The sequence below is a fragment of the Mus musculus genome, chromosome 13, assembly GCF_000001635.26.
Source record: "Mus musculus strain C57BL/6J chromosome 13, GRCm38.p6 C57BL/6J".
NCBI classification, from domain to species: Eukaryota; Metazoa; Chordata; class Mammalia; order Rodentia; family Muridae; genus Mus; species Mus musculus.
Genome location: NC_000079.6, coordinates 48,649,411 through 48,666,826, shown reverse-complemented (window position 1 = coordinate 48,666,826; position 17,416 = coordinate 48,649,411). Strand labels below are relative to the sequence as shown.

At 52.0% G+C, this 17,416-nt stretch overlaps 1 protein-coding gene and 1 long non-coding RNA gene across 5 annotated transcripts; one reads left to right on the top strand and one right to left on the bottom strand.

The window, feature by feature from the left end:
* Positions 1-319: 319 nt before the first annotated feature.
* Barx1 (BarH-like homeobox 1) lies at positions 320-3,791 on the bottom strand. The gene is made up of 4 exons (NM_007526.4): positions 3,488-3,791; positions 1,510-1,801; positions 1,342-1,426; positions 320-999 (listed from the first exon to the last, which is right to left on the bottom strand). Exons 1-4 carry the CDS (start codon positions 3,708-3,710, stop codon positions 835-837), a joined length of 765 nt encoding a protein of 254 aa, NP_031552.2. The 5' UTR covers positions 3,711-3,791; the 3' UTR covers positions 320-834.
* A 243-nt stretch (positions 3,792-4,034) lies between these two features.
* Positions 4,035-14,105, top strand: Gm36606. Of its 4 annotated transcripts, XR_382335.3 has the most exons (5): positions 4,035-4,288; positions 8,972-9,066; positions 11,654-11,817; positions 12,668-12,868; positions 13,857-14,105. It is a non-coding gene; the product is annotated as a predicted gene, 36606 (long non-coding RNA). The 4 variants fall into 4 exon arrangements; XR_382336.3 differs by lacking the exon at positions 8,972-9,066 and having other exon boundaries at positions 11,654-11,795; XR_382333.3 differs by lacking the exon at positions 8,972-9,066.
* The last annotated feature ends 3,311 nt before the right edge of the window (positions 14,106-17,416 follow it).

Sequence of the window (17,416 nt, the reverse complement as noted above, 5' to 3'; positions counted from 1 at the left end):
CAACTGAGACCTTTTTGGTTGGGAGCATCAAAAGAACTGATCAGGGACTTCCTAAGGAAGTTCCAGGAGACCTAATCAACTCAGAGCTCTGGGACACTTCTGAAATGGTGGCTGACTGATATCTCTGATGGTGCCCCCCCCTCCAGGAACCCCACACCTGGGAAGGGAGAGTCTATACTGGCCCCTCACACTCAGGGTTAATACCTAAGTAACTGCAGTGCTTGGGCCAGTAGGTAACCAGTAGGCACCGCTTGCAATTTCCTACCTCATGGCCCCTCTATCCCTCACGAATTCGGAAGCCCGCTATCAAGTCCCCCACTGTGTCATAAAATATTTTATTGGAAAAAAGAGTCACCGTCTTTGTAAGAGAGGGGTAGAAGCCTCAGCGACATGGGGAGGCCAGGTATCAGCTGATCTGCTAGAGACGACTCTGCTCTGCAGGGCAGGGCCATAGGGACCTGCACCCGGTGGCGGGGTCCCCAAGGCGCGGAAGTAAGTGTGTGCCTGCCGGTGTCCGGGCCCAGAAGGCCGGCTGGAGGCCGGGGATAAAAGTGTGGGCAAGGAGCGGGGCGTGAATGAGCGTGGAGCGCCGCACACTGCGGAGGTCCGAGAAAGACCAGAAGCTTCGGCCACGCTGGACACAAGTCTCCCAGACTGGGGACAGAAGCTCGCTGACACCTGGGATTGGCTTCCGGGCCTGTGTCCTTCCTTGTCTGGCCCTTAATTGTCCGCATTCAAAGTAGTAATGAAATGATTAGAAAGCAAACGGCATGGACGCGGAAGGGCCAGCTCCTGGGTCCCCGCCGACCGCGCCAGCCGCATCCTCGGCGACGCTCAGTCCTCGCAATTTCGGTCGCTGGGCTCGCCCGGCGTCTCCGCTGGCTTCTCTGTCTCCTTGGCACGCTCTTGCTCCGTGAGCTGCTCGCTCGTGGGGATGGAGTTCTTCTTGGGCCGTCCCTTGGGCTTGGTGGGGGACTCCAGGCCGCCACCTTGCAGCACCTGTTCCGTGAATGAACAGTACTAGGTGAGGAAAGAATCCGATCAAGGACCACCGGATGCCCAGGGCCCAACCACGGCATCACAGTGACTCTAGGCCCTAAAGAAACGGTGGAGGTTTAAAGAACTGCTGAGGAGAACGAGCGGAAGATGGAGGAGTTAGAAGCTGCCAGGAGGTGCCGGGGATGGGGGTTCTGTCCTAATGAACCCAAGCAGACACAGCAGTTCACGGGATGGGATGGGCAGAAGTCTTAGTGTGAGGAGGGCGGGAAGGTATTTCTTGGAGGACACCAAGGACAAAGCCCAGGAAACCCCAGCCCGCAGGAAGCCACCAGCCACACTTACTATTTTCTTCCATTTCATCCTCCGATTTTGATACCACGTCTTCACCTGTAACTGGCTCAGGCCCAGGGACTCAGCTAGATCTATTCTGGAAAGAGTAACGCACACCCTCAGCGGGTCAGGCCACCACCTGCCTACCCTTCCCTCGAGCCCAGTCTTGCCCGGCACTACCTGTCAGGGGTAGAGAGGTACTTCTGCTTCTCGAAGCGTTTCTCCAGCCCCATCAGCTGCAGCTCAGTGAATACGGTGCGACTCCGGCGTCCTTTCTTGGCTTTCGCGCCAGGTTCACCAGAGCCAGCTGCTTCCAGCTTCCCGCGGAGTTGCAGCTCCAGCGGCAGGTGCGATGCGCCTGCGGGGCCGGGCATCCCAGGCCCGGCGGCCAACAACGCCGAGCCCAGCCCGGAGCAGCCGAGCGGCGCCAGTGGGAACTTGAACACTGCGGCCTGCTCAGCCTTCAGCACCGCTACAGAGCAAAGAGAGAAGGGGAGAGAGAGAAGAGAGAAAGATCTGGGTGAACTGGATTCCAGCCTCCCACGCCACAGCGCTTTGCTGCGTTTGGGAGCCCGAACCAGCCACTCCCTGGGGATTTAAACCCAGCATCCTGGGCGACCCTCCTTCAGGTAGCTATCCCGAGGAGTCTAGAAAAGAGTATCCCTCGCATCCTTTGCTCTTTTTTGGAGTCCCCATGAGCCAGTAGGCTCCGAGATTTCAGGATGCTTTAGAGCAAGTTCGCTGCTCCGAGGACATAGAGTATGCCTTTCGTGAAAAAGAGAAACTAAGAAGAAACGGGTGAATTTGGAAGCGGGGGCGGGGGTGGGGGAGCTTTTGCATTGGGAAAAGAACGTTGTGGAATGTGAGCATTTGTTTTTCTGGGCGCTGTACCTACATCACTGGCTGAGGCTTGGACATTGGCGAGGAAAGGGTCACCAAAGCATCCTTTGAACCTGAAAATTGTCTTTCTTGTTTCCTCTGTTCAGACCCCCTCCCCCCAAGAAGCATGAAGACCTCTCCATGTTCTTTAGCCCTAAATCGGCTGTTTGCCCGCTTCAAACGAATTGCCAACAACAGAGTCCTTTTATAGTGAACGGCAGCAGAGAGGCTGTGAACCAGATGAACATCAAAGAGGCAAACTGGACTGGCTGCTACCAAGACTGGACAGAATCTGGGGCCGGTTCCGGAGGCCGCTAGCTGAGCTGGAGTCTATATTGGACGCTTCCTTTCCTGGTAGGCTTCTCCTAAAAGAGATACTGGAAAGGATGGATCTGCCTGGCTGAGAACCATCAGGGTAAGGGGAGCATAGAAAACATAGCAGGAAGTGGGAAGAGAATCTTGCGGAGGGGGAGAGGTAGAGGGGAGACAGATCCACTTTACCAAAAGGCTAGGAAGGAGGTCAACCAAAGAGAGTCACTAAGCCCTAAGCCGAGATGCAGTACAGGGCAGACTGCCTCACAATCTCCCAAGAGACAAGACGGAGACAGAAAAGATCTGAGCAAGTGCTTCAAGACGCACGAAAGCCCAGCAGATCTCGGGATGGAAGGACCAACTGGGCAGCGGATCACAACCAGGCCTCTTTCCCTCAAACAAGGCCTACGGAGACCCTGGCCGCAGCACAGGCCTCGGTCGGTTGCTGACTGGAAAGCACGGGGTTCTGAAAGGCTCCTGGATGGCTTGGGCATCCAACACTATGCGACACGACCCTCTTCTCCAGAGCTTTCCCAGTCTGGGCAGCTACTGTTATGCCCAGCCAACCCTACCGCGAAACTCAGGCTTCCCCTGGTTTGAAGTCATTTTGATCCAGAGTGCTCGGTAGATTGATTTTGTAGCAACCATAGGGATGCGGTCTCTGGCTCCTGGCCTCGCCTATCACCCGATTCGAAAAAACTCGAAGCCGCCCTGAAGCAGAAGACAAACTCTCTTCTGGTCTGACGCGAGGACACAAGGCCTGGTTTCTGCCTAGCTCATTGCTCGCACCCTCCACTTTCCCGTTGGAGTGCGCGAAGAGAGGTAGGTGCCTCGGGCCTGCGCTGAGCTGCATCCCAGGTCGCTCCAGAAACAGGGGAGAAAGAGGATGAATTACGGACAACCCCAGGTCTCCGACTCCCACCCGCCCGCCAAGCCCAGTCCTCTGCGCGGCGGCCGCTGCACGTACCCAGGTGGCTGTGGAAGGGCCGGGCGGCCAGCAGCGCCTGTACGCCGAACTTGAGCAGCTCGCCCGCGGCGGCAGCGGCGGCCGCGGGCGCTGCGCCCTTGGGCCCCGGAGGCTCAGTGAGGATCTCTTCGATCATGAAGCTGCGGTAGCGATGCGGTCGGTGATCCGCACAGCCCTCGGGCGGACCGAAGCGCGCGGCTCCCGGCTCCCCTGGCCGCTGCATCGCGGCTCCCGGGGATGCGCCCGCGGCTAGGAAGCGACGGCGGCTAAGCTCCGGCGCGGGGCCCGCGCGGGGCTCTAGGCCGGCCCGCAGCTCGCGGCGGCGCGCGGGCGCCGGCTCATGCCCCCTCCCCCGCCGGCTGGCCGGGCGGAGGCGCAGGGCGCGGGCGGGGCGCGCGGGGCTCGGCCAGTCGGACCCGGGACTGCGTCCCCGCCCCGCGCCGCCGCGCCTCTAGCCTGGCCAGCCCCGCGTCACTGCCTTGCCCCGCCCGCCCTGCCCCGCCCCGCCCCGCGCTGCCGCCCCCCACCCACTAGGCCCAGCCGGAGGGAGGGACCCAGGAGGGAGGAAAGGAGGTTGAGAGGAGGGAAGGAGGGAAAGAGCCCGGGATAGGGGCTCGCAGGCCGGGACCAAGGGAAAAAGAGGAGAGCTCGCCCAAGAGGACAGCCCTGAGGATAGGACACTGCGGAGATGGGCAAACCGAGGATCTTGAATGAGAGGCGTGAAAAAGTCTGAAGACAGACAGCAAGGACCACGCAGGATCCTAGGCAGTGATGTGAAGGTGTCCAAGACGCCTCTTAGACGTGAGTGCGCCGAGACGTAGAGAGGAGAGAGCCCCAGAGGTGCAGGAGGGCACGGGGAGGGCACAGCAGCAAGGCCAGCGGACTGGGTGGGATGGGGAGGGGCTGGAGTGGTGGTGAGGAGGAGGGGCAAAAGCCAAGCTGGGAAAGGGGTAGCCTTAAACAGCTTTCCCAGGTCTGCGAGATGCTGTAGGGATCCAGTGCAATACACCGGGGTGTAACTCGCAGGGTGGTGACCATGCCTGTGCACCACTTCCCCCCCTTCCCTGTCCACCCCAACCTCAGTTTACCATTTTGATCTCAAATCTCTGAAGCTACCCTGGGAGAAAAAAAAAAAGATTCTCCAACTAGGATTTACCTAAATTTCTAATTTAAGCTTACCTGGACACATTTTCTCTGGCAACCACCAGACTTAGTGGGCTGAGTTATGTTTACTTAGAGCAAGGGATAGAATAAGGGCAGATGAATAAAAAGGGGAAAGACTGTCACTGGATGAACTTTGAGGCAGGGGATCATGGAATACTCTGAGAGTCTGGGGACCTAGCTCCATCTCTGAGCCTCCAGTCTCTCACAGGACTAAAGATGGGGCTGTTAGATCATTCTCTTTTTCTCTCCCCAAATTAACCTCTGTTGAGTGTGCCTCTTTGAGTCTTGGCACTGACAGTTTCTGAGCTGTCTCAAGTCTGGAAGACTTGACTCTTGGCTCCAGGGAGTTTGTGGGGATGGAAGGTGAGACTTTTCTATACCCAGGGTGACCCATGCCAGCTGTTCAGGGGTAGCAAGAAGGGTAGGGTGTCCTCAGGAGGCTAGGAGAGGACTTGCTGTATTTCCTATCTGCCTCTCTCAGGAGTCTTGGGTTCTGTCTCCACCCTGTCCAGCCTTCCTAGACTGGACTCCATGTTTTAAGCCACTCCTACTTCCCACGAATGCTCTCCACAGAGCCTAAGCCCTCACTGCTGGGAAACTGAGTTCATCACACTATATCCCAACTCTCCAAGTTGAAATAATTTCTTCTGCCTGCTGACGGGGTTGGGGTGGAGGGCTCAGAAGCCTACTGGACTGTAGCATCCGGGACACTAAGAAATGACCAATAGCCTTTGACCATTGAGCCTGGGAAGGGGACAAAGGGCATCTTTCCAAATGTTCTGCTGAGATGCAGACCCCCCCCCCCCAAAGCTCATTGCTACAGCTCAGCCAAATGTGCAGCGACTTTCTGAGTCAGGAGACCACCATCAGGACTGAAGGGAAGCAGTCTTTAGTGGCTTCCCGTTGCTTTAGACTCCTGAAAGGGGATAATCAGGTAACCAAAATAACTCTTTAGAAGGGTGATACAGGACCCACTAAGACCACCCGCACACATATCAGAGACAGAGTGGCAATGGGCATCTTCCCACTGAACAGAAAGGAAAGTCGGTGTCTACTCAGGACATAGGAATCTTGGCCAACAACCTCCTTTCTCAATACAACTCAATCCAAGGACTGGTTCAGGCATTCCAGTGAGTAGAAGCGGCTTTCTAGGTACCATACCTATACCAGAACAAAGGCCTTTCTGCCTATACTGCTTCCACTCTGTCCATCCCTGGAGGGCTCAACATCAGGCCCCTCCACTTCCTCTTGGGCATCGGAAGGAGTATAGCTTGGAATGGGTTCTACTGGGGAGGAGTCCCAGCCAGCTCCCATCCTATCTTCTCTGATTTTGATCCCGACAGAAGCCACCCTGTATTTGAACACTATGCGCCTTCCTTCCAATTTCAGCCAGGTTTCCCCAAAACGCAAGGTTGATCCTGGAAATGGGTCTGAGCTACCAAGACCACTCATTCCTATTGTCGATATCCAGTCAACAGCTCTGTTTTTATTGCCAGGAAGGAGTTTAAGGTCAAGCTGAACAGAGGAGGCTCATTTTTTTCTGGCATGAAGGTCTTAATTCTAGAAAGAGACCCCACCCCCACTCCATTCCACAGGTGCGCCTCTCCCCCTCCCACACACACCCTCCAGCTCCTTGGACGCTGGCCAGGACTGTTTCAAGCCGCCCAGGCCGAATGCCTGCAGTGATTCCTGCCTGCTGGGAATGAAGCCCCAAGGACTAAAAGCTTAGCCTGGCACCAAAGGCTCAGAGCCAGGCTATGCCCCGATGCCCCATGCCCTCTTTAAGCTCGAGCCCCTGACGCATCCTTTTCAAACTACATTCTTCTCAAAGTCCAGAGGGACCCTAAAGCAAACCTGCGAATAAACCCCTTTTAGGCGAAAAAAAAATTGCGAAGAAATGGCTTCAGGGATCCTTTGTTTAGGAATTCTGCATTGGCTGGCTGGAAAGGGGTTAGTTCACAAGGAAAGGGGTTCCCCCTTCCACTTGGACGGCACAGGACGAAGGGAAGTCCCCACTAGAGGCGCAGCCACTGAGTCCTAAGCCTAAAGCCCGCCAGGGCCTCCCGCCTGTCGCCTAAACTAAAATCCCGGAAACTGGCCGCTCTGGGAGAGGCAGGCACGGTGGAAAAGGTGACCTCAGCGTCCCAGGCCAGCCACCCTCCCGGGTGGCCCAGCAACGAAGGACTCCAGGCCGCAGGAGATCCTTGGCGCAGTTTCTTCCGCCAAGAGGGGACCCTTGTACGCGGAACCCGTCCCATTTCCCACTTGCGAACCCGGAAGACCCCGGGGCTTCAGCTGGCTGTGGCAGGTTAGAAGGGAGGGATGGGTCACAGCTGAACCCCAGAGCAGGGATGTGAGGTTTCAACGCGCACCGCTTCCAGCTGCAGTTTCTTTCCAAAGCACCTCCAAGAGGGAAGGAATTCTGCAGGCAATCTAACCGGGAAGTGGTAGTCCCTTATGCCACTAAGCAGATGGAGCAACCCAAAGCCAGTTCAGCCACCAGCCTCAGGGGGCTTCTAAGTGGGGCTCCCCTCCAAGCCTCCCTAAACCTTGAAGATTTCTTTTTTGTCTACTTTCCCACTTGCAACCGATCTGTATCTCATTCAGCAAATTGAATTTGGGACCCCGGGTGTCTGGAAGGAAGATTTCTTAAAACTTCTGTGGGCCAAACAACTTTCCGGAAACCGTCCCCAGTTTACAGTAAGCTCTAAGCCCCACTAAGTTCGTTCGCCCCAGAGCAGCGCTCTGGGTCTTCTTTCCAGGAACAAACACCCTGGAGAGCCCCAACTAGGGTGTTTTAAGCCTGCCTCTCCAGGCAGGTTTGCGGTGGTGGCCTTGGCGGGTGGCCTTCAGCACGGAATACGTTTCAACTCAGATGACCATCGCCTGGACCTGGAGGGCAACGTGTGATCTGGGCAGGCTGCCGTCTGCGCCCTGCACTTTGCTAGAAAGAGGTCATCAGTTTGGCTTCAATACACAAAACCGTCGAGATTATAAAAATACGCGGTCCCCACACTCACAGATCACATCTAAGTTGCCTTTCGTTGGAGAGCCGGTCTCTGTAACTGTTTCATTATGGGTAGTTCGATATCCTTGTGGACTTTCGTTTTGAGTCTTTCCTGACTCTTCCCGGAGCTTGGAAGTCGAAATGCATTTTGCGTGACAGTGCCTTTGCAGATACGATCTTTGAGATTGGTTCCTTTGTGTCCTTGGGGGTTGTTGTTTAACAATGTGTGATTTCCTTTGGAATTTTGAGTTAAGATATATCCATAGCGCTCTCCAAGGAACCGGTTGTTGATGGTCAAGGTTCCTGGCGATTCTTCGCTGGTGTTTCACACCCACCCCTGCCTTTAGCGGCTTCCGGTGCGACCCCAGACTAGAGGTGAGAACCAGGTCACTCCCAAGACAGTGGTCGCTGACTGCGGCTCCGGCTCCGTGGCTCGCGTGGTGATGTGGCTCCACTGGACAGCGAATGCAGAACCTGGGAGCCCGGGCCAACAGAGATTCTGAACTCCGCGCAGAGTGCAGGCTGGGGACTGCAAGATTCCTGTCCCTTTGGGTAAAGAGATGACCGTCGTGGTGACTGACAGTCTTGAGGCAACGCTTCCAAGCCCTTTGTGGGCAGGTGCCCCGCCACCCGCTCTGGCCGCCTGGCTCGCACCCGGGATTCTGCCAAAGTCCTGGTTAAATTTAAAAACCGCAGACTGGCCTTGCAGAAAAGTTTTTGCTGCAGAAAAGAAGAGGCACCAGAGTGGTGGCAGCTGGAAGATAGTAAGAAATGTCGGGATGGAAGACGACCCTCTTTTTACTCTCTTCCTTTTGTTTTTTTTTTTTTTCAATTTCCCATTCACCCATTTCTCCCTCTTCTTATCTCCCCAACTCTAGCACAGGATCCCTTGCGCCTTTCTGTCGTCCCCCCCCCCCCCGCCCGCCCGGGATCGCTAAATCATAGTTCCCCCATTATTTCTAACAGCTAAGGTAGAGGCAGTCACAAAGGCCTGTGGCACCCGTTGCAGACACCCTGATCTTTAATGCTTCTAGTAAGGAATTAAATCTACAGAGCCCTTGGAGGGGTTTCTGGCTTGTTTATGGGGTAGGGTCTCATTCTAGCCTGAGCACCATGAGGAGTCAGCGGTGGTGAGACAGACCGGAATCTATCTAGACGCTATCCCACGAGCTCTTTAGCTGCACTGCATTCGTGGGAGGAGTCCCTGGTCCTCCCTGACAGCGCTCCAAATACAAGGCTTGTCAGGAAACTCAAACGGGTGAGAGCAGCAGAGCTGGGCAGCTTTGCGAGGCTCTTTCCTTCCACTCCCTCAGGAGGACATTGTCAGCTCTGGTGATGCTTTTGCCTCAGAAGGGATTTGGGTCCTCCCAGGGGCATGGAGAAGATACAGCCACCATATTCTTCAGATGTAAGTCCCCAAGACCAGCCTCCTACCATGAATCCAGGCTACCTTGCTCCTGTCTGTTTTCTGAACTGGCATGTAGTGAGGGTATCGGCTACTGCCACCTCTGCATGTTCTGTGCTTTTCCGCCCTCTCTCCTCACATGGTATTTTTCTGTGTTCGAGTTTTGTGTAGCTCTGGGTGGCCTCAAATTCACTATGGCGCCAGGAATGGTCTTAAAGGCCAGGCTTAACTGATCACATGTCACAAATACCCACAGGTGACCTCACTGAGCACCCAGGACCTCCCTCCCCCCAAATGTTCTCCCCAAATGATGAACAAACAACACAAGCAAGCAAACAAACAAAAACCCAAAGAGACAGGTGTTTGTTTGTTTGTTTGTTTATAAATAGTCTCATTGTAGCCCAGGTTGGCCTCAAATTTGAATTTGCTGTTACTGAGATGGGTTCTAGGCTCCTGATCCTCAGGCCTCTGACTCCAACTAGGACTGGGGTATGAGGGCATGAGGGATGGGGTGGGGTGTGTCTCTCTTGAAGATGTTTCTGCCCACTCTTAACAGCCTCCACCAGGGACCAAACGCCTTTTACTTTTACTGTAAGAATATAGACAAGTACAAACCTCATGCTTTTTCGGTCATGTGTTGACTGTTTCAGGTCACGTGGCTCTGCTCCAGTCCAACTTCATCTGTGTGCCCTGAAATTTAACTTTGACACAATCTTCACATCATGAAACAGTATTCCCATCTTGATTTTTTTCCCACCACTGAAAAGTGTGAGCTCAATTTCCAGCATGACTACCTTATGAAATCAGGCGGGGAATGGCCGTTCACCAATTTTTTGGGCTATAATCCATCTTCAGACTGCAACTCTCTGTCTCTGTCTCTCTGTCTCTGTCTCTCTCTGTCTGTCTCTGTCTCTCTCTGTCTGTCTCTGTCTCTGTCTCTGTCTCTCTCTCTCTGGGTTACTGTAGCTTTAAAATGTGTTTAGTTGTCCCCTCACCACTGAGAGAAGCACCTGTTTGTTTGGTGGCACCCTGAGTGTCACAAGAGCCATCTCCTCAGCCTGTCTCTGTTTTTTTTCCCCCCAGCAATTTAAAATGTTCCTACATTTTCATCAGTTTAAAATGGGAATACCAATACCATACCCAAACCCTTAACTGAATAAAATGCAGCTCTCTCTCTCTCTCTCTCTCTCTCTCTCTCTCTCTGTCTCATTCTCTTTCCTTTTTTAAGTTTCCTGAGATGGGGGTGGGGGTGGGTCTCCCTATGTAGACCAGGCTGGCTTTGAACTTGAGGAACTCACCCGCCTGTGCCTCCCTCCTGATATCTCTTTTTATTTATTTTTTCCTTTCCATCCCACTCTGTTTGTGTCTTATATAGCACAGGCAATTCTGTACTATGTAGCCAAGGCTAGTCTTAAACTCCTGATCCTCTTCCTCCAGCTCCCAAGTCCTGGGATTACAGGTCAGTCCAGCTACACAGTCATCTCCTCAGTCAGTCTCACACAAGTCTTTGGAGCCGAGTCATTTACCCTGCACACTCCTTGTGATGGGGTGCCCGGGTACCCATCCCCTTCAGTGGCAGACCTTACAGTCCTCTGAGAGCCCAGTGACTTGGAGCATCAGTGTCAGGGAAGGCCACCCCAGGGGAGAGAGTTCCCACCCTGGCTACATCCTTTCCCATCTCCCTCAGTTCCATCTAAATCCTCTCCAGCTGCTGATACATGGATGGACAGGAGGCTGTGGCCCGGACTTGCTGGGGTTTCCCAAGCCCTGAGCCTTTGCAGCTGCCAAGTGACAAATTCTGCAAGGACTAGGCAAAGGGGAAGAATATGGCAGAAGAGTGGCTTTTATAGTTGTGAGGCCAGTTGAGACTTTTTCCAGGAAATTTCGCTCAAAAGCGGGCTCGTTGCTCCACCCCCTCATCTTCCAGGATTCTTCTGCCCTCTGCTGGTCACATTATGTCTAAACTAGACTCACTGGGGACATCTCTGGAAAGGGAAAATCAGACCGCTTGAGGCCAGCATGTGGAAACAAACAGAGCAGGGGTTGCCGGGAGCCAGGAGTGGGAAAACGGTGTGTGTGTGTGTGTGTGTGTGTGTGGTGTGTGCGTGTGTTTGTGGATGGTGTACACATCTGATACACGTTGAGGCTAGGGGCAATATTGTGTGTCTTTGTCTACTTAACTGAATCTTATTTTGTGACAGGGTCTCTTATTGAACCTGGGGGCTCCCCTGTTTGCAAGACCACTTGTACAGTGATCCCCACATGTCCCATCTCTTTCCCCCCAGCACTGGGGCTATAGGTGTGCACCTCCATTCCTAACTTTTTAATATGGATTCTGGGGATCTGAACTGATCCTGTAAAGTTAGTTACAGATAGTTGTGAAACAACATGTGGAGTGGGGTGTCAGGGACCAACCCTGGGTCTTCTGGAAGGGCAGCAAGGGCCCTTAACCTCCTCAGCCATTGCTGCAGCAACCTAAGTCAAACTTTTTTTTTTTAAAGAAAGAAAATCTAGTATCTTCTTTCCCTGGTCATGTACTGCCTCACTGGCGCTTCCGATGGAAAGAAAATGACATTTTATCTGCTCTCAGGGAACACAGTCCAGCTGCTGAGGTGGACCTAGGAGCTTGCAAGGATGACCCAAGGCTATGGGCATGGCAAGGCAGGAGACAGCTTTCTACAGAGGTGGCATGGTGTAACATGAAGTCCAAGTTACTTCCAGAAGCACCTGAGGTAGCATGGCTTTTTCAACAAGGTATCTATCCTCCAAGGCCCTGAATCCTTCCCTGTTCCCGTGATGTCTCATCTAGTCTTATATCTTCTACTCCAGGAAGCTGCCCTCACCCCCCAATATTTAACCCAGGCTGACCTCCCACTTGTGATCCTTCCACCTCAGCATCTCAAGTACTGGAATTATAGGTGTGCGCCACCACATCTAGCTGAGATGGACATTTTTACCTTTAATTTGCCAGCAAGGAGACTACCAGAAGGCATAGAGGAGTGGTGGCCCATTTGCTTGAGTTAGCAGGGCTGGCTTTGGAACCAGCAGTCCCTTGAGGATACTTCAGTGCTACCTTCTGACTCCACACCCACTCTTCCTTCACCCCACCCCCCCACCCCCCAGCTACTGAGGCTCAGCCTCGAAGCCCCAGCTGACCAGAGGTCTCTACTGCTCTACTCCACACTCCATGCTTCACTTCTGGATCTGAACCCAGCACCATGGGCCTTACCTCATGCTGAGTGGAGATGGGCTGCATCAGCCCTTCCATTTCCTGAGTTCCAGGACCTGACCATTGGACAGGGAGGGCTTGCAAGGGCCCAGGAAGCAGCTTGTATACAGCAGGCTAGTTATCCTAAGATGCCATGGCTCAAGATACCCAGAGTACTGGCCTCTCTAGTGGGCAAGTCACCACCCACCCCACCCCTTTTTTCTTTTTGAATCTACCCTGTCCCACCACATCTCTGTCTAGGGAATGAAGACTGCCACACTAGACTATGTGGCTTGTGCCTGACAGTCCTGATTATTCCCTTCTGTTTGCACAGGAATAAGTGGGGTTAGAAACGATATTACTTTAAGCTCTTTAACCTGTGTGTCCCTTTCCTAGAGGATAAGCAACGTGAGGGCCAGAAGAAGGAAACACATTCTATCTTTGCACTTCGGATTCAAAACTCACTCTACCTTGGAAAATCATTGGCTCCCTCGCTCTGCTATTTTTTGCTGCTGGTCCATGGAAGCTGGGAGATCCGTGTGGCAGGCTAACTCTAAGGTCGCCCCCTGGTGTCCGTTTCTTGCATAATCCACCAAGGTAAAGCACTGCCGCCGCGGTCCACACCGTGCTACCTTTATGGCAAATGTAATTTGTAATTAGCTAAGGAGCTAATTGACTTGGATTGATCTAATTGGGCGATGGCTTTAAGAAGCCTTTAGGGCCTTCCTGAGGTCCGAGATGTTCTTGGGGACTTGGAGTGGGGCTGGGGGAAGGCTAATGGCCAGAACCCTGCAGTAAGGAAGAGAGTCTGCCTCCTATCCAGGTGAGCTCAGAAGAAGACACTTCATTGGCTGAGCAGAGACCACAGCAGGGCAGACACTTGGCCCACAGCCTCTGAGATCCTGGGCAGGAAGCCTGTCTGCCAGGATGCCCAGCTGGGTCTCTGTCATCAACAACCAGGAACAAACTTTAGAGTCACCACATCAGTGAGCCTGCTTACCAAGGGGCCAAGACCTCTCTCTGTCTCTGAAACGTTTGCCACTGCTCAGGGAATCCCTTTTGCCAGGCTGATAGGTGTGGGCAGGAACTGTGTGGCATTGACAGGGTACCATCTTACTATGATTAAAAGTGACAACAAGCTAGATGTGGTGATCCAATATTCTGGAGAATGAGGCAGGAGGATTGCAAGGAATTCAAAGTCAGCCTGGGGGGAAAAACAGGAAAATCAAAGCAAATGAAACAAACAAACATAGAAATTACTACTCAGAGGGGGACATTGTCCAGAGGGGGGAAGTGTTTCTAACCTAGGCAGGTCCTGAGCTGGATCAGCAGTGACACCCAATCAAGTAGCAGAGCTTACCAGCAAGGGAGTTATAGACCAAGGTGGGCCAGCAGCAGCTGCCAATCAGATCTGTTGGTTCCTCCTGCTCCCATAGTTTTTAACTTGCTGGGCCGGGCTCTGGGAGGCAGGATGAGCGTGCATAGAATTTGGTCCTGAGACAGCTGCTTGGCCCCTGGCCTGGCATCTGTTGTGTCAGCCTTGCCTCTGACACAGCTCCACCTTCACCCTCTTCTTCCCTAGCAGGCTTCAGTGACACATCTCAGCCTCTCTTACTGGATACTCTCAGAGGCCCCAAGAAGACGTGAAGGGAAGTCTGGAGAATAAAGGCACCACCCAGGTGGAGCTAGCTTCAACTTTACTGTAGCCAATCCCTACTTCTTCTGAAGATGTTAGCTGAGAGCCATTGGAAAATTCCACTGGACCCCTCCTGGAAGAGACAGCCCAGAGAGCATGTAGGCCAGAAGGGAGAGGCTGAGTAAGCCCTTCCTACCTCATTCCCTAAAGACCAATCAGTTTAAAGGGTGCACTATTCTGCCAATCATATTGTACCTAGTTGCTGATGCTCTATTCCACCCCTGGAAACCATATAAAAACTCACCAAAGTCACCAAACACCTCAGGGTGTTGCTGCCTCTCCTTCAGGTCTGGGACGATCCCAGTGCACTGGAACAATAAATTCCTCTTGCTTTTTGCATTGATTCCCGGCTCCGCGTGGTTCACTCAGGGGGTCCCCGATAAGCTACGGCTCACCAGTCTTACACTTCCAAGTGGACAAGCTATGGGAGTAGTTCTCTCCTTCCACCACATGGAAGGGACTTCATTGTAGAACCATGTCACTGATCGATCCTCCGTCTTAGGTTTGAGACAGGGTCTCTTGCTGAACCTGGAACTTGCCATTTTAGATAGACCAACTGGCTGCCAGTCTCTGTGCTTTGCTTCTGGGCTTCTAGATGTGCACTGTGGCATCTGGCCTTTATGTGGATGCTGAGGATATAGGCCCAGACCCTCACTTCACTGACTGAACCATCCTCCAAATACTGAAGTAGGATTTACCATTAACCAAATGAATGCCATTCCACCTGTCTGAGCCTTTTGTTGCCTAGACACAGAGGATGGGGAAGAGCGGAGGTGAAGGGATCTGGATCTCAGAGTCACTTGTGTGGTAAACTCCCCCTCAGGCCAGCAGCACACACACTGGACAAGCTTGTGACTGGAGCAAACAGCTGTGAGCTTAGCTGCAGGAACTAGGGCTTGTTTGCTAAAGCCACCAGTGGTGTGCTATCTGCTAGAAAGGAGCCAGCCTTTCAAAGTTGCCAGTTGAACTGGGGATGTGGGTTTAGACTCCAGAGGGGAAAGATGCCTTGCTAGAGGGTAAGTGTGAGGACCGCCTGAAAGCAATATCAGTGATTCTGGGAGGGAGGAGGAACAGGGAGGCAGAGGGGAGGAGCCATTGGAAAAATTGACACAGTGACTAGCAGCTTTTGGAAAGAGGCAAATGCCACACTGGCAGCCTGGGTCAGTTCCAAGTACGGTGAATGGCAGATCACAGATGTTCACAAGGACAGAGAAATTAGGGTCTGGGGACATCAAGAAGGCTGGAAAGTTTAGGACAAACGAAGTAGAGCCACAAAGAAAGCTCTAGAAATTGAGGAAGAAGTCATGGCATCTTTTTAAAGATTTATTTATTTTATGTATGTAAGTATATGTCATTATCTTCAGACACACCAGAAGAAGGCATCAGATCTCATTACAGATGGTTGTGAGCCATCATGTGGTTGCTGGGAATTGAACTCAGGACCTCTGCAAGAGCAGTCAGTGCTCTTAACCCCTGAGCCATCATCTCTCCAGCCCCACTTATTGGCATCTTTGTCAGAGCAGTTCCTGCAGGGGAGATAGGGTTGAGGAGGTTTGAATTGAGCGGCCTGATAACACGCGATACTGGGCAGAAAGCCACACACCAGGGCTGTGCTTAGAAGCATATTTCCCAGATAATGAACTTCTCTGAAGTTACTTTAAAACAAAAATTATGACAATCAAACAGCAAAAGAATCAGATTGTACTGTAGATAAGCTAACTGTAGCCAGACCAATGGAACAGTCTCTAAAATAATATCATAGCATTTACAGCTCAACAGCATGGAACTTAGATAACCAATATCCAGTTGCAAATTATCAGGCGTGCAGAAACAAGAAAACATGAGCTGTAACTGGGCCAAACAAACAAACAAACAATTATTGAAAGGAGACTGAAAAACAGCAGAGGTAATGACATTAGCAGAGAGGAACAAACCCCACATTTTAAAAGTAAATCAGCAGACTGGCTTCTGTAGAGGTGGCTCAGAAGTTATGAGCACTTGTTGCCCTAGCAGAAAACCAGGGTTAGGTTTCTTGCAACCACATGGTGGCTCACAACCTTCTGTAATGACTCCAACGCCCTCTTCTGGCCTTCATGGGCATTGCATACCTATAATGCATCATTGAACATGCAGGTAAAACATCCATACATATAAAAATCCAACCATACAGAGAACTATATTACATTTCATGTAAGTGGCTTAAATGCTCATACTAAAAGGCAAAAATAGAAATATAGATAGATAGTTAGGCCAAACCCAACCATGTGCTTTCTACAACAAAGTCTTTTGAATAGAAAACCATAGATATATTTATTAGTAGTTAAAATTTTAAAAGGACAGAGGCAGGCAAATTTCTGAGTTCGAGGCCAGCCTGGTCTACAAAGTGAGTTCCAGGACAGCCAGGGCTATACAGAGAAACCCTGTCTCGAAAAACCAAAAAGTAAAAGTAAAAGGAGATCTGTCTTAGGGTTCCTATTTCTGCACAAAACATCATGATCAAGAAGCAAGTTGGGGAGGAAAGGGTTTATTCAGCTTACACGTCCACATTGCTGTTCATTACCAAGGAAGTCAGGACTGGAACTCAAGCAGGTCAGGAAGCAGAAGCTAATGCAGAGGCCATGAAGGGGTGTTCCTTACTGGCTTGCTTCCCCTGGCTTGCTCAGCTTGCTCTCTTATAGAACCCAAGACTACCAGCCCAGAGGTGGCACCACTCACAATGGGCCCTCCCCATTTGACCATTAATTGAGAAAATGCCCCACAGCTGGATCTCATGGAGGCATCTCCTCACCTGAAGCTCCTTTCTCTGTGATAACTCCAGCCTGTGTCAAGCTGACACACAAAACCTGCCAGTACAAGACCCGACACAAACTCCAGAATGAGGGATATTGTAATCACAAGAAGAGTGTTTCCTCAGCATGGCTAACCTGAAGTTGGTACACATCCTATAGCAGGGCTTCAAAATACAGGGAGGAAAATGTACAGAGCAAACTAGAGAAACAGAAAAATATCCCTTATACCTGGAGATTTAAGCCTTATCTGCTCAGACAAAACTTGGCTTTTGCATGTATATGTGTGCACACATAGCCATGTAAACACACATGCACCTGTACATACACAATACATGTGCACACTCAAAGAAAAGAGGATATTGAATACTTGTGGGAAGTCACATGTACTGTTGCAGAGTGGCGTTGGCTACCACTGGCCACTGCCCATGATTATGGGTAAACAACCAATGTGCGCATGTGCATAAGAGGTTTTTGCCGAGTCACTGCCTGGCCTGACACATATTAATGAGGTACTGATAGCATAACCAATCAGGTATGGACACGTCACTCCTAGGCCTATATAAGCAGCACCATTTCTGGGCTCAGGGTCTTTCGCCTATGCAATCAATGCTCTCCCAATAAACGTGTGCAGAAGGATCCGATTGTGGCGTCGTTCTTGCT